Source organism: Copadichromis virginalis, linkage group LG20 (assembly GCF_057382275.1).
Source record: "Copadichromis virginalis isolate Kocher_CV1m ecotype Utaka linkage group LG20, C_Virginalis_male_GT1.1, whole genome shotgun sequence".
Lineage (NCBI taxonomy): Eukaryota > Metazoa > Chordata > Actinopteri > Cichliformes > Cichlidae > Copadichromis > Copadichromis virginalis.
The window spans coordinates 2626579-2644976 of record NC_140637.1 but is presented as its reverse complement, the minus strand read 5'-3'; the positions used below and the strand labels follow the sequence as shown (position 1 = coordinate 2644976).

The following is an 18398-nucleotide window of genomic DNA, read 5'->3' as shown; positions in this document are numbered from 1 at the left end:
CAAGCTTTACTTTCTGCTACGGTGGAATTGTGATATCTTAGTGTTACACCAACCACTTTCAAGGCTGACAGTGATAGTTAGGGTTGTTTTACAATGCAAATGTGTGCACACAGTGCTCCAGAAAGACAAATCATTCAATCCAGTTGGGCTGTAGCTGGTAAGCTCTTAAGGCTAAAGAAAAGAAAAGAAAAAAAAAAAAGATTCAAGCACAAACTGCACCATTTCTCCAAGGTGCAAAACTGGTTGTTGTCAAGAAGGACTTTCAGGAGCACAGAGGGCAAAAACCCTCATTAATAAAAAAAACAAAACATGTTTAGCATCAATCACCAGAAGTCCGAAGTGCAATTTTCTAGTCACATTCAAAGAAAATGGAGAATAATGGGTGTAAATTCAAAATCACCAACTTTTAGCCCCATGATTAAATGCATCAGTCTGGGTTTGTTCAAATATAAAATCACATTTAACAAAATCTAAATTTTCACCCCGTTTCTGAAATCACACCAACAGTTCTTTCGTATGCACCTTTTAACTGCCTACAGCATAGGTGTCAAACTCTGGACCGCGGGCCAAATTTGGCCCGCAGCCTAATTACATTTGGCCCGTGAAGCCATACCAAATGACTATTAGAGCTGGCCTACTGGTATTATACAGCTAATATATATATTGTTTAGTATTAAGCTTGTTCCATATTCAGTTTCTCAGCAAAACTTGTTTGAGTCCATAAGAAAAGATTCATTCTTATATCTGGAGCAATAAATATATTTCAATAAATATTACTGTTAGCCCGCGACTTTGTTCCAGATTTGAATTTTGGCCCACTGTGTATTTGAGTTTGACACCCCTGGCCTACAGTGTCACTTGCCTCAGAGTAACCGGCCTGCAGATGTCCGAGTAATGTTACGGCGACATCTGAGTTCATTTCCTGTTAGCAAAGGAAATGAAGTTCAAAAACAAAACCTAAACAAAATAATCTTAATTAAAACATCCAAAGAAGCAAAACAAGAGATGCAAGAAAAAAAAAAATCAACAGGGAGAAATTAATCAGCTGGGGTTTTCTTGAACAGACTTTAGATAAAAAAGAAAGAAAAATAGGAAATGAACAATAGGCGAGGGAAAAGGAATGAAACAAAGGAGGTGGGTGGTGGGGATGTGAAGGAGTGATCGTAAGTGAACGCCGCTTCTCCTGATTTGGAAGGTTATCTGGCATTTGCATCAAAGTGGGGAAAGCATGGGCAACGGCTGCAGTGGCGTCGCGGGTGGACGCCGCTGACAGACAGGCCCAAATACAGCTTTCTTCTGCTGCTGATTAAAGTAGTGCACTAAAGGGTGGAGGGACACAGAGGACAGACGTCTCTTACCAGTAACACACCCACTACAGGCCACATGTTAGGAGATGTAACTGCATCAAAGAAATGAATAAATAATAATAACCTTGTTGTGCGTTCAAAGACAAAACAAAACGCATACAAAGAGGTCAAAAACACATTTTTATTGATTATTGTTCAAAAACATTCACGTAATAGTTTAAAAAAAGTAGTATGTAGGAAAATCTGAAACAACAGCATTTCAAGTTTTCTTTTCGAAATCTTTCAGGACAACTAAACATTTTCTTTAACTGTTTGAAAAGAGAGTAGTAATAAATCAAAATGCAAAGTATGGATTCCCAAACAACCATAAATAATAAAAACAACACACAATGCCAGAAAAATCCATAAGAACTTTTTCAGAACAAGTGAAATGAGTAAACCTCAGAGTTGTCCACATATAATGCATACAATAACTAACCAGACAGAATTAGGGGTTATATTGCCATTGGACTTAAGAGATAGTGTCCCCTGCTGGTCAAACCAACAGCAAATAACCTGCTGATACAGCAGCAAAAGTAACCTGTGACACAGGATCACCAACACATATCAGATGATGAGATAATGCTGACAGTAGATAATCTAACCTCTAAAAAAAGCCTGACAGCCACATAGCTGTTCCAAAATATTCTGACATTATCTGATGCATTCACTCCAGTTTCCGACACAGAGGAATGAGATGAAAGCAAAATAAACATCACAGAAAATTAACTGAAAACATAACTTTTGCTAAAGTTAAAAAGTGTGCTTTTACATACACAATATTGCACTTTCCCCACACAAATGCTTAATGATTCACAGTTTGATTGGTTTTTTTAAGGCAGCGAGTTCCCACTAGTGAGTGTCACATGGCATTCAAATACATTTTATAAGACAAAGTGTAAAGCTTTCAGTTTTTTGTTTTTTTTGTAAAGTCAAGCCGTCGTACAAAATGCTCTTAATCCTACTGGTAACCTCAGTGTGTAAAAGACAAAGAAAAGAGCTCCAACACTGAGACCATCACGTCAACCTCACATTCCCTGTGTGTAACCCGCAGATCCGCAGACAACTGAACTGCTCTCTGTCCCATCAGCTCCCCACTAACGACTTCCTTTTATTAACCAACATAACACTGGTGCAGACTGGAACATCCAAACACATGGAAGTAGAAGATCTTCCAGTCTTAAAATAGTGGTGGTACTTAAAGAGGAAGGCGTGGGGAAGCCGCAAAGAAAGAGAGAGCACTCAGTCGACCTGAAGGAGGAAGAGGAAATTATGTCACAGCTACAATGCAATATTTTAAAATAACTCTGCTGACTTTCACATATGTCAGACAAACAGCTGCTAAAGGATCCTCTTTTTACAAAGCATGACTTTGCAGGGGCTCTGTTATCGTTGCTAATATGGCTTTAATCCCTTTTCCCCTCGATCCAGTCACACCTGTGACTCGGTAACCACTTGTACCAGTATTTGCCTTTGCAGTCAAAAAGCAGTATAAACTTGGACCCTGATATATTGGTCACTGAACACAGCATCAAGCGGTGCTCCCACTGGACACAGTGCAAACAGACTCACATTCTTCAGTCTCTTCACACGTGGTGACCTGATCCATGTACCAGCTGGCAAAGAGACTGAACTGTAAATGCCTTTAATCCGCCGGGTACACCTCTGAAATGGCTCAGTTTTTAAAGGTTAGGAAAGGCAGTCATGAGAAGGAAAAAAAAACCCAAAAAAGTCACTGGATTTTAGACAATCCACTGGCCAGGAGGAGCCTGAAGGGGACGGTGGAGCGTGACACAGTTAAAGGTAGTCTGTGGAGACCTGTACAGAGAGAGAAACAAGGACTATAATATCACACAATCAAAAGGTGGAGCATTACATTTGCAAAGCTAGGAAAAATTGTGATTTAGGTGAATTGAAAGTCTATTAACCACAGAACAAAAGTATGCTGGGAGGCAATGGGAAAGTGCAGCAGAGCTGCCACAGCGCAGAGATGCTATCTGGAGTGTGAGGAAGGGGATTGTGTGTATGCATGTGTGAGTTTGGCGTGCCCATGCTCCGAGTGGTTGTTTGTGTTGGGTGGAGGTTTGGAGGGTGTGTGTGTGTGTGTGCTGTGAGGGGTCTAGGGCGGTGTGCCTGAAGGTCCCCAAGGAGACCTGACTCTCCTCCTGTCCCTTTACAATTTCCTGAAAGAATTGTATTCTTTCTATCTGAGGAAGAGAGACCAGCCCATAGGGAAATGGGGCCAAAGGTGGGGAAAGTTATGAAAGAGATATCCAAGTGCAATGAATTTAAGCACAGCTCAGTCTCACTGACAGAAAAAAAAGTATATGCTTACAAACGTTGTTCACTTTGCTTCATAAATTCAAAATGAAAGTAGACTGACCAAAGGCACGGATGAGCTCTCTTTGTACTGCCCAGGTGACCGTCTTTATCAGGGAGGCAGAGGTGAGGCCAGCAAACAGCATGTTGTATAGAAATACAACGTAGAAGTTCCCAAGCCAGTTATATCGACCAAAGTCTCCCAGTAGGTCGAAACGGGTGATCCCTAACACAAAATAACAGAAGCAAAACTTGTGAAAAATGTGCCAAAGCCCCAATTCACCTGCAGGCACAATATTCATGGCATACAAACGCCCTCCTGTGGACATCATTAAAACTACACAAATGCTTTCCATTTTATAGATGCAGTCAAAGCAGAGTCAGGGTAAACTTTTTATTTCATGTAACGTCAAAGACAATTGTTCAAAATGTTGTTGTTTTCCATTACAGTCTAACTAACTTATTAGTATTTCATGCACACAGTGCATTGTTAAGATTGTGTAATATACATAAACATTGACTATATGCTCAGTCACACATAACACACACAGAATTACAGAGGAGCAAAACTGTGGACAAGGCTAGAAACTTTGAAATGTTAATGCCCCACTTCTCATTTGTGCTTCATGCTTACCAAGAGTGCGTGAAAACACCGGCAGTGCAGAGCTCAGGATAAGCAGTGAAACACAGTTGGCGATTATCTGAAAAAAAATTAGAGGTTACCATCTTTAGTGAAAACAACAGTTTCTGGATGAAATATGTGAGCCTGCTGACCACTGGGTACCTGTGTGAGGTTGGTGTCTTGTGCACGAGGCAGGAGGCCAGTGAAGAGAGGGGAACTATAGAAGCCCACCACTGAGGACACCATCAGATAACTGAAAATAATTTTAAGGATAACAGTGGAAGGCAGAGTGGTAAAGAGCACCCAAGAAGTAGGCTACAAAAAAAATAAAAGGTGCTTCCAATGTGTGAGTGTGACAGCATGAGTCAACATCACCCACGCCCTGGTGAAATATCAAGGGCATCCTGGTGAGTGGCTGCGCCAAATGTAGACAACTAATTAACTCTATGTGCACCCAATTGTAAGATGGGAGGATGAAAGGATACAGAATGAGAACTACTTGAACAGCAGCACCCAGTGAGCCAAACATTGAAAAGGAGGCCATCCCAAGGTGAGGGTCCTACAACACACAAAAATAACAATCCTCAATATATCATCACGACTAGCTGTAGCACATAAACCTTTAAAAGGGGCGCATTTATTAATTCTGTTTTGGCAGAAACTCCACCTCCATTCCTCTGGGCATGGCTGTTTCATCCAGCAGCAACTCCAGCACGTTGAAACAGACCATCAGCACACACATCACCTACAGACACAAGAGACAATTACAAAATAATACTTTAAAAAACAAAAAATAATTGTGGTCTTGATAAATTAAACTTAAAGTAGAATTGATGCTTATATTGATAGTCATGCAAGTACCGTCAGTGCGAGAAGCACAAGCATTGCAAGCGGGTAGCCCAGGTTCCGCTGCCATGGGGACGCTTTCCTCCGCATCTCTGTGGGGAAAACAAGAAAGACAGAAAAGCGACAACAACAAATGACTACACTCTGTAATCACTGTGCGAGAACTCCAGCAGAGAGACAGACTGTTCACCCAGTCTTACCCAGGGCGACGCGCTTACTCTGGACGGCTTGGTACTCTTTTTTCAGAGCCTCCATGTTCAGCTTGACCCAGCAGGATGTACTGCCACCTACAATCACACGCATGATGGTGGGAAGGAGAAAATGTCAACCAGTTAATTTAAGGATGAATATAAAAAACAAATAAATGTATTTATATAGCACCTTTCTACACTTAATGACCACCCCAGACTACACATTTAACCACACATTGATAAAGTACTTTTTCCTATAGTCTTCAAACACCTCACATCCACGGCCAATTTTGAATAACCAATTAACCTAACAGAGAGAAGTAACCAGAGGAAACGTTCTTGTGAACACTATCACCTACTTACAGTTGATTTTCCTGGAGAGAGAGTCTTCCTCAAATGTGGTGCAGCTCAGAGTATCTTCAACATCTTCCAGCAGCTAGAGAGGACAGGACCAATCAGTCAATTCGATTTTTAATGAGTTCACAGGCACAAGTTGAAATGGTCATGTTCAGGTGTTCTGACACCACTGCAGTGAAATATAGCACAGACATTTAGGCCATTCACAGCAGTTTTTCACTGCTATTTGGGAAAGTTCAACATGTTAAAGTAAAGCCACGACCAAACAGTAGTACATACTGTTCTTTAAAGAGACTAGTATAAACCAATTATGTACATTTATTACATTAAGTCATGGTGCTCTGCATTTTAATAGACGTTGGAAAACTATTAATTAAACCTCAGAGGCATTAAAAGGTTTTGGTTTCAGAAGCTTCCCATTTTTAAAAACCAACCAACTCATTTGAATTGTTTACTAGCTATATGTAGCTTGCTCATTTACTTTGTGTACTCCCCTGACTAGTGTGCATCAACAGCACACTCAAAATTGATAATTCAGTATGCTTTCTTTAGTTGCACCTCATGTAATAAACACTACAAATTAACAACATGATTGGAACCAGCAGGAAGTGTGGATTTTGAAGATGGAACAAGTTGTGTTAGAAGAAAAGTTGTACTGACTCAGTGGGTTGCTAGCATAGCTTTAGACAACTAGACTTGTTTAAATTCAAGACACTGAGCCTGTGACTCACCCGTGGTTTGACTAGCAGGCTGCCCGTTACACTGAACATTCGTGACAACCCTAAGGGAGTGCACACTGAGGAGAGAAGCACAGAGATGATGATATGCAAAAGCCATAGAACCAGGTTTATAGCTACTCCACCAACTGTGAATGAGATATACTAACATAAAAGCAGCAGCACTCCAAAGAGAGAGATCCCCGAGTACAGATAGGGAAGGTAATACTCCCACAGGTCTGAAATCCAGAGAGAGAGAGATAGAGCATCACAAGTGGCTATATGAAACATATAAAAACTACCTGTCATTGAGGAATCTGTGGTTGACTCACCGTAGAGGCTCTTCCGGGCTATGTTGTCATGTAGGAGGGCTGATGCCACCCACACAATGCCCAGCACAAGCAGGGCCAGCAGCAACAGCAGCACAACTGCTTCATAAACTCGTGCCATTACACCCTACACAACCAAAGTAGATGATGTGTGAGCAGATGGGTGCGAAAACAGGCACTGTGGACTTGCATCCATAAATCATTTTGAGTCTCCAATGTGAGCTTGTGCTAAAAATGCTACCTTTCTGGATCCTGCAAATCCCTCGGACTCAGTGAAGAAATATGCAAAAGGCATGAGGAAGACCAGGGACAAGTTGGAGAAAAGGAAAACTAGGTTCCACAAACCTGTCAAGACAGATTTTTCATTTGTTATTTTTGGGGCAAACGCTGATTAGCATTAGTTTTAGCAGTACCCAGATCGGCCACCATGAGGCTCAGCCTTCCCAACACTGACAAGACTGTATACATACATTGCAATGTGCGATAATTACAGAACAAAATAAGCTAAAATCATTACAGCAAAGGTTACTTTCACATTAATCAGCACCACAGTTCTTCACAATGAGACACTGGCATTCCACTGAGATTGGAAAACTTGACTGAATTGAACAGTGAGGTCACAGCTTCTCTGTCAGTAATAATTATCAGTTTGGACACAGGCCTGTTTAATATTGATCTAGAGGGCATCACTACTGTTCATTCTGTTCCAGTTTTAAAACAGATCTCTATTTGATGTTATGTTTGGTGTCATCCCTGCTTAAAAAAAAAAAACAGACTGATGTACCATGAATAAGAGATCCATTGAGCCACTGCATGTAGTAGCTCTGTGGGAAGGTGAGCAGCACCTCATTGGACAGAATGGAAATGGGGAGAAGGAGCACAGCACAGACTGCAACAGACAGGGTGAATGTGCACAGCCACAGCCTGGAAAAAGAAGAAACACCATTTGTGAGTGTTGTGCATTTATTTATGTTTAGCCTCAAACACCACAGCGTAGATGAAAGGCTACAGTGGCCATGAATAAGGTAATATAGTGCCGGCGTGTAAGGACAAAGGGCAGAGTGACATGGAAGTCACACCATTACACACACACACACACACACAAGGCAGGGCAATAAATCCAAAGCCAAATGGTATTGGGTCACTACACACGTCACACTGACTTGGTATCTGCTCAATCATATGGAGTGGGAGTGAGAACAGACTGATACCAGCTAGTTAATCAGTTGTGTTTTTCACTTACGCAATTTTGTTGACAGTGGCATCTTCGACATCATCTACAAGGGAACAGAGCAACACTCATTACATAACTGACAGACCTCAGTTTGTTTTCACATGTAACTACCTGACTTTTACATTGTAGGAAAGCCTAAGCACAGAACACATTCAGTGTGCGTGTGTTTGGGCGTGTATAGAAGTGCAGCAAAAAGCAACGGCTTCAGAAAGGGGAGTAAGCGGGGGACGAGTATGTTTGGAACATTCTGTTCAAGCAAAACCCAGACTCTAATAAAACTGAACTACCTATAGGCAGGATACAGAAAGAGCGGGGAATTAAGAATACCAAACAAACACTTCTATAAATGTCTCCATTTCCTCTTTAAGCTTTAAAAAATGAATAAATGTTTAAGATCTTGCTACAAAGTTAATGTCTAAATTCACTATTTGAATTTCTGTAGCTCAGTACTACAGTATTTTCCTTACTGTATCAATATTGGCACAGAGGAGAAATATAGATATAGAAGATAAGCCTAAGGAGCAAAAACCAGTTCTTGAATCTTTATAGACAAAAACAACTTTGTGCAGTGCTGTTGCACAATTGTCATTTAGGCTGCAGGGCACAACTGTTCCATTGTTGTTGATGCACAAACTTTTTCAGCAGTGAGCTAATATATAGCAGGTTTTCCTCGTTCCCAATATAAAAAAAAAAATAAAAAAAAAAAGCATCTGGCCATCTCCCAGACTCCCACCCAATCACAGTGGAGCACAGAGACCTGACTAGTTGGACATCTCACATCTGCTTCCAATTGTGGGAAGTTATTGGATTTATTATGTAACTGTTGAAAGTTCTGCAGTCACACTTCAGCACTTTCAACATTTGTGTTAAACATTTACTGCCCAGCTCAGCACCAACAAAAGGCCTGAAAGATGACGGGAAGACAAATAAAGTCCATGAATACAGAATTACTTTGATGGTTACCAAAAAAACCTTCATAACATCTAAACAATTCAAGAGCAAAGAGGTAAGAGTGTTACTGTCAGTGTCTACAATACAGATTTACCTTCATGAAAATACAGAGGGTTCACAAAAAGGTGAAAACTTTTAGGACACCACAAAGATGGTGGAGGCAGTGTTACGACATGGGCATGTACACCAACAGTTATTACTTAACTGTAACTACATGAAGGTTGCTTATTAGCTATAGTGCTATTTTTATAATGTCTGTGTTCACCAAAACACATCTTACTACACTTTTCCAGACAGCGAAAAGTCAGAAAACAAAAAGCAAACATCTTTTGTCATGTGTATGGTTCACATGCTTTCAGCCTAACGAGGTGAATACATTTAGTTACTCTAGCCCTAAGCTCACAGCTGCCTTCCTGCTAGGGTGCATATGTGGTACATTCATGTATGCAAACAATATTGATTTTACTGCTTGCCTGAGCATTATTCAGGTTTCTGAAGACTCTTCAAATAAAGCTCAAAAGAAAAATCCTGCTGCAGCCTGCACACAAACTAGAAAACAAAGACTGCTCAAAATAGAATGGGTAATTTCTGAACAACACCTGTGCTTGGTTGAAAAGTATTGCCTACTTCCACCCACTCACCAATGTAGACAGTGTGCTTGTCAACATCATCACTGATTCTGCTGCAGGCAATTCTTTAGAAGCTTTTGATAGAAAACGTTCTAACAGTGCAGTATTCGTGTGTTGCAGAAAACTCACCTGTGACAAACTCTGCAGTCTTCCTGAATTGGTTAAGGATGAGGTAGGACAGCATGTAAAGGCAAGTAAACAGGAGAACACAGATCTGCAGAAGAAACAGAGAAAATTCTAGTGTTATTTTTGCATTTAAAGGTCTGAGGACAGGCATTAAAAGGGACCAGTGTTTTACATAAATAAGATTAGCTATGTAAACCACCTGTCATGCTGTTAATCAATGAGTCAATGAGCAATAGATTTACTTTAAACTGCTGACATGTCTGGTTTAGTGTAAGTTGGGAGAAAGCAGAGAAAAGACATTTGGGGATTACAGAATGTGTTCCTCACACAGCTTTCCACTCTGGCTATGCGAGTTTGCCTACGCCAAGAGAGACACAGATTACGTCTGAAGATTACCCATTTGGTCCAAAAAAAAAAAAAAGGTCACTGTGATAAACTGAGAAGGATTATGAGAGAGTAAAAGAGAGAAGGGTTAATGCCAGTGGGTGAGTGATCCCCCTCCACACTGCTTACCATTACGTTAAAGCAACAAATTTAGGTTAAACCAGTCTTCCACCAGCAATCTGTTGTCTGGGAAAGCCCTCAACATGCCAACTCTAATTAAATCTCTTTACATTAATACAACAATGGATCAAACCGCTGCCTGCCACAGATAAGACAATAAGCAAGCACCAATGGTAGCTCCTGCTCAGAAACGCACCCAAGTATAAAACATACCTGAGCAACTTGGACAAGCTCAGCAATGTAAGCTAAGCTGCTGAACGTGCAGAAGATGTGACCGTTTAATGCTGAATCCTGATTTATCTGACAGCTAAACTGTGTGGCATTAATTTCACGTCAATACATTTTTATCAGTGCAACAAAGTGTTGCTGTGAGTCATGAATGAACTGATGTTGCCAAACCACAAGTATCAATGAAAACATTCCTGTTCCAGAGCCTCTGGGGAGCCCTGTATGCACAGCACAATGAAGACGTTTGTCCTTAAGGTAACAACAGCAACAAACACAGAGGGAGAGGCTCTCTGCAGAAATACAACGTCGTATAAAACCTGTTGCTAAATCGAGTTTACACAAAAGTTTGTTATTTTAGTTTAATCTTGCACTTGCTGTGTGAGATAAAAAAAACAAAAAAACAGTTGAGAGTCTGTGCGAGAGGAAATGATCAGTGGCAGCACAAAAGCTGCACCATGGAAAAAACAAACGACTGTGCGCAACAACTAATCAGCTCAGTCTGCGTAAATTGTTGAATAATGCAGTCGGATTTAGAAAGGACCTTGTTATGGTTAATCCAACAACAAGAAAAGTAGAAAACAAAGGTTGGGTGAGAAACAGGTAGAGTGTGGTGGGGGGAAAACGTGCTAAATTGGCCATACTGAGAGCTGGCAGGCCACAGAGGGCTGCTGAGGGGAGAGTTTAGAGAATTTCAGGCTCTAGCGTGACACAAAGTGTCAGTGCAGACTATTTCACAATCCACAGAGTAATTCAAAAATTGTTCTGCCGAAGAAAACAAAAAACAGCTGAAGTGCAAATGTTCTCATCTCGCCCAGCCGTGCAGTTTGTGTGAAAATTTACAAAGGAGCAGAAGAACAGAGCAGAAATGTAATTTTGTTTCACCTCATTTAAACATGTGATGTGAATGACAATAAAGTTTCCTTGAATCCTTGAAGAACGAAGACAAAGCATCTCTTCCAAAACTGGACTCGCTTTTAAAGTAGACACCTTAAGCACAATTTAATGGTCTGCAATAATTATTAATTAATACTTAAGCGTTTCAATAGAGTCTCTCAATAACAAATAAACTAAAATAAATAAATAAATAAAAAATTAAGGGGGGGGGGGAGATGATCCATCCAACACATTGTCCTCTGTTTTCCTTCTCTCAAAAGTACTGCAGAAAGTCACTCCTAAGACTCAAACCCATCAGTTCTGAGCTATTATAGTTTTCAGTCAGAGCGCCTGAGACTCAGGTATTATACAAATATTACAGTGCTCTTTTCTAAGCGGGGAATAGATATCAGTGTGTGCTGATGCTGGCTGTTCCAGTTCTCTACTGCAAGATTTTATCATCATGACCTTTTATCGTGCTAGACACTGATCCTTCTTGATCCGACCAGGCTCAGGCTGTGGTCTGTGGATGAGCACTCCTAGCTCGGCTGTTTACCCCCACAGCCGAGCTACGCTCTCTGCGCTTCAATTTTCTACTATCTGCTGATACCCAAGATGATTTACAAGAACACAATCAGCTCAAGTGAAGACATGCACTTGGCTGTAATCGCACTTTCCCACTGATTATTAACTGTTTATTATGCCTTTGGCCAAACAGGTATAGTACATTTCATCGAATTAGAATTTGTTTGGAATTACTGTCGACTTTTAGGAATCCGGTACCAACTGGTCCAACTGGGAGGCTTCTGACCAGAAGCCAGAAAGTGTCATACTTCACATAAATACCGTCCCCCCCCCCCCCTTTTAGTCAAGCACAGAATTTTACCACTTGTCTTCACTCCAACAAGATATCTAACTGATTATTATTATTATTAAACTACTCTCATCTGTTCTCATGACAGGCAAATAGCTGCAAGCATGTTTGTTGCATATAGAAATAGCCTTTATAGCATATCTTTGTCATGCACCTATGGAAAAATGTATCTACCCTGTGCATTGATACGTGCATTATTTTTCCATCACATTTCCTCAGAATCAAAAAAGAAGCACTAATGGAACAGCTGCTTGCATGCTTTGGATATCTAATACGAGAGCATTCTCAGTAGCTAAACCAGCATTTATATGCGTCGGCTAAGGACATGTTGTTATAAAAACATCTCTATTGGATGATACACGCCTCGTTGACTGCCTCTGGCCTGTTGGTAAATAAACAGACATTTAGAAATATCAGTGGCTGATGTTTGTAGTCTAACATCAGTTTTACACTAGCTTCAAATACAGAACTGTAAAAGACTGAAAGAATTTAAAACACTGTTTTCTTTTGTTTAGTTTTTGGCATCTCACAATTGACGCATATCTATTATTATATTATTTATGAATAAGAGTTACAATAATTACCCAAGTAAACCATTAGTTTATCCACAGAAACTCAGTCAGCAGCTGTTCTGATAGCCATTCAGTTATTTTAAAGCAAATATAAGTCAGTTTAGCTTCTCAAAGACCTTTTGGAATATTTCATTATAGGCTAAACAGCTGTAAAAAAATAATCATCAGATTAACTGATAACTAAAACAAATACAATGCAGTAAAATGGCAGCATGGTGGTGCGATGGTTGGCATCATCATCTCAAAGCAAGATGGTGCTGGGTTCGAATCCATTGGCTGTGGACTCTGTTCTACCTGTGTGCGTTTCCCTCCACAGTCCAGAGACATACCTGTTAGGTTGAATGGTGACTGTAAACTGGCCATGAGTGTAAATAGTTAGCTCTACCTCTCACCATATGACAGCTGGGATGGGCTTCAGCTCAACTGAAACCCCGACTTGGATAAGTGGAAAAAGATGGATGGAAGGAATTATTTTTATTTAATTATTTTTGGATATCAAAGAGTTGCTCTTCTACTTTTAAAAAAAATGTCTCATCCAGCCTTTTTTGTTAGTGCAAAATATTATTCTCAGTCTAGCATACATGCACTTCTGCCACAGGTTTATGACTTTAAAATAAGCTGATTAAAGATAGGCTTGGCCTAAAGCCATTAATAACCAGAGGTGCTGGGGCAGCTGACAAGCCTGAGAGGAAGTACTGTGATGAGGAGGTAAGCTGGAGACTTGAGACTTGCCACTTGCTAATAGCATTAGGTATTTGAAAGGGACAATGACAAAACAAGGGCATTAGAAGAAATGCAAGCACTTTATTTGCTGTTCATTTGGTTTTGGTTTATTAATAACTGCATCCTATCTATCACTGAAAATATATACCGCCTACCAAATGTAGAATACTATTTTAAGTGATATTTTCCAGAGGATGTAATCTTGCTTCTGATACCTAATGTGGGCAGACAAAAAAGCCACCAACAGCCCTAATGTGCAAATATCTCAGCCTACCACTTAAAAAAAAAAAAAAAAAAAAAAAAAAAAAGGGGGGGGGGGGTTTCCTAGTCTGTTGGGAAAAAAACCTACATTCTTTAGAGGTTTCACAGTTAAAAGCAAGAATTTGACTCGTCATACAAATAAAAGCAGTCTAACTGATCACAATCTTAATGTATGTTCTTTTGGATTCAGTAAGCCCTGTTCTGATTTCTTTGCTGCTGCAGTGACTCAATCTCCCACAGGAATCACTATTTTTCATATTATACAACTCATCTACACACACACACACACACACACACACACACACACACACACACACACACACACACACACACACACACGTTGTTCCTTAAAACCTCACATTTTTTTCACCTCATGATCTTCTGCAAACCAGAACGAACCTGGAGCTGAGCAAAGCAAACCAAGTTGATGAATCGACTCCTGATGCTAAGATACGAAGGTGATAAAGTGTTGCCTGACGATGCTTTTATGATAGGCTGGTTCAGCAATCTCCAATCTCAGTAGTCGGGCTCCCGTCTGATGTGATGTGAGGGTTAAAGGTCAGGAGCCGTGTGCTTTGCTGTAACTGAACCGAGTCTAAGGTTCAAATAGTTGCTGTTGCTATTATACAAAACTGCGATAAAACAGCAGAGGGGAAAAAAAGAGCATCAACAGTAACAAAATGCTGTGCCTCTCTGCTGCCTGCTCACCAGCTGTATCCGTGCAACAGTTAAAGTTTGAACATGGGTTAAGCTAGCCCAGGGAGCGAGCACATTTCAATCGTTATCATTTAAGTGACTTCAAACTTGTTATCGCTTGAGAAAGTAAGTGGAGTCTACAGCTGAGAAACAAAAGTCGTGCTACCGCTAGGTAAAGTGAAATAAACAGCGTTAACTGAGGCGACTTTCTTACAGTGATGCGACGTTTGCGGGGGGCTCATAAGCATAGTCACTGACGGTTGGGTTGGTTCGGCGTTACTTACTATAGTCTCCCGGACACGGTTGTGGAAAAGTTGCTCTCTAACCGACACGTCGTCCGTTTCCATTCTCCGAAACCATAACAGTGTCCTCAGGCTTAAAAGCGCTGGAGGCGGGTGGAATTGTTAAAAAGTTGAGCGACTTCGCATCTTCTCTGGATATGCTGTTGATGTGTAGCTAGCAGAGCTCGCTCGGTTTTAAAGAGCTAACCTGCTGCTGCAAGGCTGCTCAGCTCCGACGAAAGCCCAGCAAAGGAGGGGTCGCAGGGGGCGGGGCCACGGGAGCTTATTGTTTTGGCAGTCCAGCGATTTGAAATATTAATGTGGACCCAGCTTTCCAGGTATGCGTGTGGTCCACACCCACTGACTGAACAGGTAGCTACACTTGGCTAAAACTAATTTAGAGAGATGCTGGTCGCATTAACTTACCCTCACTGATATAAATGGGGTGCACAGAACGTACAAAAATTAAAAAATTAAATGAGAATCATCTCCTCTCCTCTCCTAGACACCTTTAACGAAACGGAATATGACCTTAATGAAAACTAGGTTTATTTCAGATGCACATGGTTGTTTTAGATTGGTGTGCCTAATATATTATCAAACATTTTCTGACTATTGGGGTATTAATATCAGGGTCAATTGGGGTTTTTCTTGGCTCATAAGTGGTCACTGGGGTTCTGCACACATAAATACCCCTGGTCAGTATATAGTTAAGGTAAGGAGCCTTTGTTAGGTTACATCACTGAAGTATGTGTATTTTGTTTTTTATATTTTTGGCCATTTTCCAAAACAAAATGTTTTTATTCTTGAGGAAATTGAACATCAAGCAAGTTGTTCCCCTATTATAGTTCTGGTGATAATTCTTTGATGGAAGGCTAAACAATACCATCATAGGCAAAAGTTTAATAAGTTTTAAACCTTTATTTCTGTCTGGACTAAATTATTATTATTAACAAATATATTCCCGCACACAAGGATACTACTTATATCACATACAGTTAGCCTCATAATCAGGCATAATGCTAAGTATTACTGATGTATTAATAATATTTATCTCATATTTTAGCTTATATGATAATGAATATCACTTTACAAAATAAAAGTGCTTTGCTTTGATTTAAAAAAATACGATATAACTTGAGTTTTATACTTTAAGCTTGTATTATACACCTTTAAGTAAAATTGTACAGAAAAAGTGAAGTTGTTTTAGGCTTCACTGGGGAGCAGGATTATACTCTTATCCTATGCTGAAGTTTAGCATACAGGCCTAAGGCTATGTCCTTATTTTCCTTACAAAATAAACTTAAGCCCTCTTTGAAGCATTGTCAACAGTGTCCTTTTTTCTTCATAAATGTCGCTTTTAGCCTTTTTACTTGTCTTATCAGTTTAAATGATTACAGGCTCGTGTTGATGTGCTTTGTGCACTCAGGCCGCTGCGCAATCCCATTGTCATGATCCAAAGTCCAACTATTGCAACAACATGCAGCAACTTCAACTACGGAAAGCACTGGAAAAGGATTTCTCTGGATAAGGATTTGAAATTATGGGCTCAGTAAGTAACAAACTCTTTTTTAAAATACAATTTGGATGTATAAGAACAGCAAATATCTTCGATTGATCAGAAAAGATAGTTGCACTCTTTGTCAAAAATGGTATGTTTTGGATCACATAATGAGTTGAGTAAAACTAACAATACACAGCATGAGCTAAGATAAATCCCCCTTATATAATATATTATTTAACCAGGGAAGTGGATGGCAGAGATTAAAAATCTGAGTGTCCTGGCAAAGACCAACAGACAGATCACAGAGGAGGGTGTAACACAGTATAGTTATGAAACTAAATAAATAAATAAAATGTTAGCAGGCGATGTAAGCGCATGGGATTAAAGATCAAAGCCAATAAATTATAAGCTGAACATTTCCATTTTAATTATTTGATTAAAGTATAATATAATTATAAAACACTGATGGAGGTTTGGAGGTATAACTAACACTTTTTGTTACTCTATTGCAGGTATGTATCAAGGATGACTAATATTCACCTGTACAGGAGGTAATCTTCTGAGGCCTCATGGTAAAAAGTATAATTGTTGCCTACACCCTGTGGGCAGTAGGTGGGCCTTTGGGCCTTCACCATTTGTACTTAGGTAGAGACACCCATGCTCTGCTATGGATGCTAACACTAGGAGGATTTGGATTTGGGTGGGTCAGGGAATTTATACGCATCCCTGCTTATGTTAGTGAGGCCAATCAAGAAGGAAATAAAGAGAGAAAAAGGCCTCCCACTTCAATCCCTCCTCCTGTGAGTCCTGTCAGATTTGCAGGACAGGTGTGTGTTGGAGTCTACTTTGGCACTGTGGCCATGATAGGACTGAACTCCCTCAGTTTCTTCTACTTGATTGTGTTGCCTTTATGTGTGGGTGCAGGGGTGCATCTGGTGTCCAATGTTGGCCAGCAGACATCCGATCTCCAAAAGACTTTGACTTCTTGTCTCGCAACCTCCCTGCTATTCTATGGCAGCACATTATCTCCTCTTCCTATAAGCTTGGCTGCCAGTGTCACTGCTGCAAAGCACCGCACGTTCAAACCTCCACGGACACCTGGGAGCAAACAGAAATTAGGTGGGCTGGTTTCACCAATCTGAGATGATTGGATGATTTTACTATGCACGTCGATAATAATCATTCTGATTCAGTTTTAAGTGGCTTCCTGAAGTTAAATATTTTTTGTTCCAACCTCAGGTCCACGGCTTTATAGGATCGGTCTAGGTTGGCTGGCCTTCTCTGCCCCGCTGGCTTACTGTATTTTCCACAACACCACAGCCACCCTGTACTATCTGTCTGACTCTATAGCAGCACTGCTGGATATTTTATGGTTCCTGCCTTGGCTCAGAAGTGTGTTGGAGTACCTTCTTTTAATGCCATATCGGATATTGTGTGTGCTTACTGGAGGAGGGTACTATGAAGATGCCTGGAGGAAGGTGCTAGAAATACTGCTCAAAGAATACACTGAGAGAGAGAAAGAGGCACTGAAGGTAAGAAATGCATGCTGTAAATAGGTCTACATTTTCTGCTTGCCATTTAGCCCGTTTCATCTGGATTTATTGTATTTATGTTGCAGATATTGTCTCTGGGAGCAGAGGCCTCTCTTGAGGAGATATCCCGAAGTTATAGGGAGCTGGCCAAGAAGTGGCATCCGGACCACAACCCCAGCAAGGATGCTGAGGAAATATTTGTGAAGCTCCAGGAGGCTTATGAGGTCCTTCTACGTTGGCACAGGCCCAATCGATTCAATTAGTTGCCTTTTATTCATTGGGGGCTTGCTTGCGTTGTCATTATTTTTTATTGTTCATGAAAAAATAAATCAAGGGCACGCACAGACACTTGTACTTTGTGGTTTATAACACTTATCGACTGTGTGTTTCACAGCTGTCCAGTCCATTATTCAATTCTGGACCATGCAGCAGTTTGCTGCCACCTCCTGGGGCTAAAGATGAAGTGTAATTGTAAACCACCTCATGATAACAATTTTCACCTGGTTTTATTTTAATATCTGCTTGCTTTCTGTAAGACGCGTGTACATGTAGTGTTTATACAGGCGCACTGTATATTTACATATGCCATTTTTTGTTTTTTATTAAACATTTGAGGGTCACTCAGCGTATTGCATCAAGTATTTCACAAAATATATTCATGCGCAGCAGCAATTTGCGGTGCAG

At 40.4% G+C, this 18398-nt stretch overlaps 2 protein-coding genes across 2 annotated transcripts; one reads left to right on the top strand and one right to left on the bottom strand.

Moving 5' to 3' along the window:
- Nucleotides 1-1474: 1474 nt before the first annotated feature.
- On the bottom strand, nucleotides 1475-14933 carry lmbr1l (limb development membrane protein 1-like). Its single transcript, XM_085443608.1, has 17 exons — nucleotides 14682-14933; nucleotides 9670-9754; nucleotides 7970-8003; nucleotides 7511-7650; nucleotides 6968-7071; nucleotides 6730-6853; nucleotides 6568-6636; nucleotides 6413-6477; nucleotides 5688-5760; nucleotides 5334-5420; nucleotides 5149-5225; nucleotides 4955-5032; nucleotides 4773-4846; nucleotides 4450-4540; nucleotides 4300-4366; nucleotides 3730-3891; nucleotides 1475-3164 (listed from the first exon to the last, which is right to left on the bottom strand). The coding sequence occupies exons 1-17, from the start codon at nucleotides 14742-14744 to the stop codon at nucleotides 3079-3081; spliced, it is 1479 nt and encodes a 492-aa protein (XP_085299734.1). The 5' UTR covers nucleotides 14745-14933; the 3' UTR covers nucleotides 1475-3078.
- A 19-nt stretch (nucleotides 14934-14952) lies between these two features.
- dnajc22 (DnaJ (Hsp40) homolog, subfamily C, member 22) lies at nucleotides 14953-18334 on the top strand. The gene is made up of 5 exons (XM_085443614.1): nucleotides 14953-15016; nucleotides 16108-16230; nucleotides 16695-17301; nucleotides 17422-17714; nucleotides 17801-18334. Exons 3-5 carry the CDS (start codon nucleotides 16752-16754, stop codon nucleotides 17975-17977), a joined length of 1020 nt encoding a protein of 339 aa, XP_085299740.1. The 5' UTR covers nucleotides 14953-15016; nucleotides 16108-16230; nucleotides 16695-16751; the 3' UTR covers nucleotides 17978-18334.
- The last annotated feature ends 64 nt before the right edge of the window (nucleotides 18335-18398 follow it).

Bases quoted from the DNA above. Each gene is read 5' to 3' on its own strand.
- dnajc22 (XM_085443614.1), top strand. From the start codon at position 16,752: ATGGTAAAAAGTATAATTGTTGCCTACACCCTGTGGGCAGTAGGTGGG. The intron at 17,302-17,421 runs GTGGGCTGGTTT...TTCCAACCTCAG, and splicing joins TGGGAGCAAACAGAAATTAG to GTCCACGGCTTTATAGGATC. The intron at 17,715-17,800 runs GTAAGAAATGCA...TTTATGTTGCAG, and splicing joins GAGAGAAAGAGGCACTGAAG to ATATTGTCTCTGGGAGCAGA.
- lmbr1l (XM_085443608.1), bottom strand. From the start codon at position 14,744: ATGGAAACGGACGACGTGTCGGTTAGAGAGCAACTTTTCCACAACCGT. The intron at 9,755-14,681 runs GTAAGTAACGCC...TTTCTTCTGCAG, and splicing joins ACCGTGTCCGGGAGACTATA to ATCTGTGTTCTCCTGTTTAC. The intron at 4,367-4,449 runs GTACCCAGTGGT...ATTTTTTTTCAG, and splicing joins AAGACACCAACCTCACACAG to ATAATCGCCAACTGTGTTTC.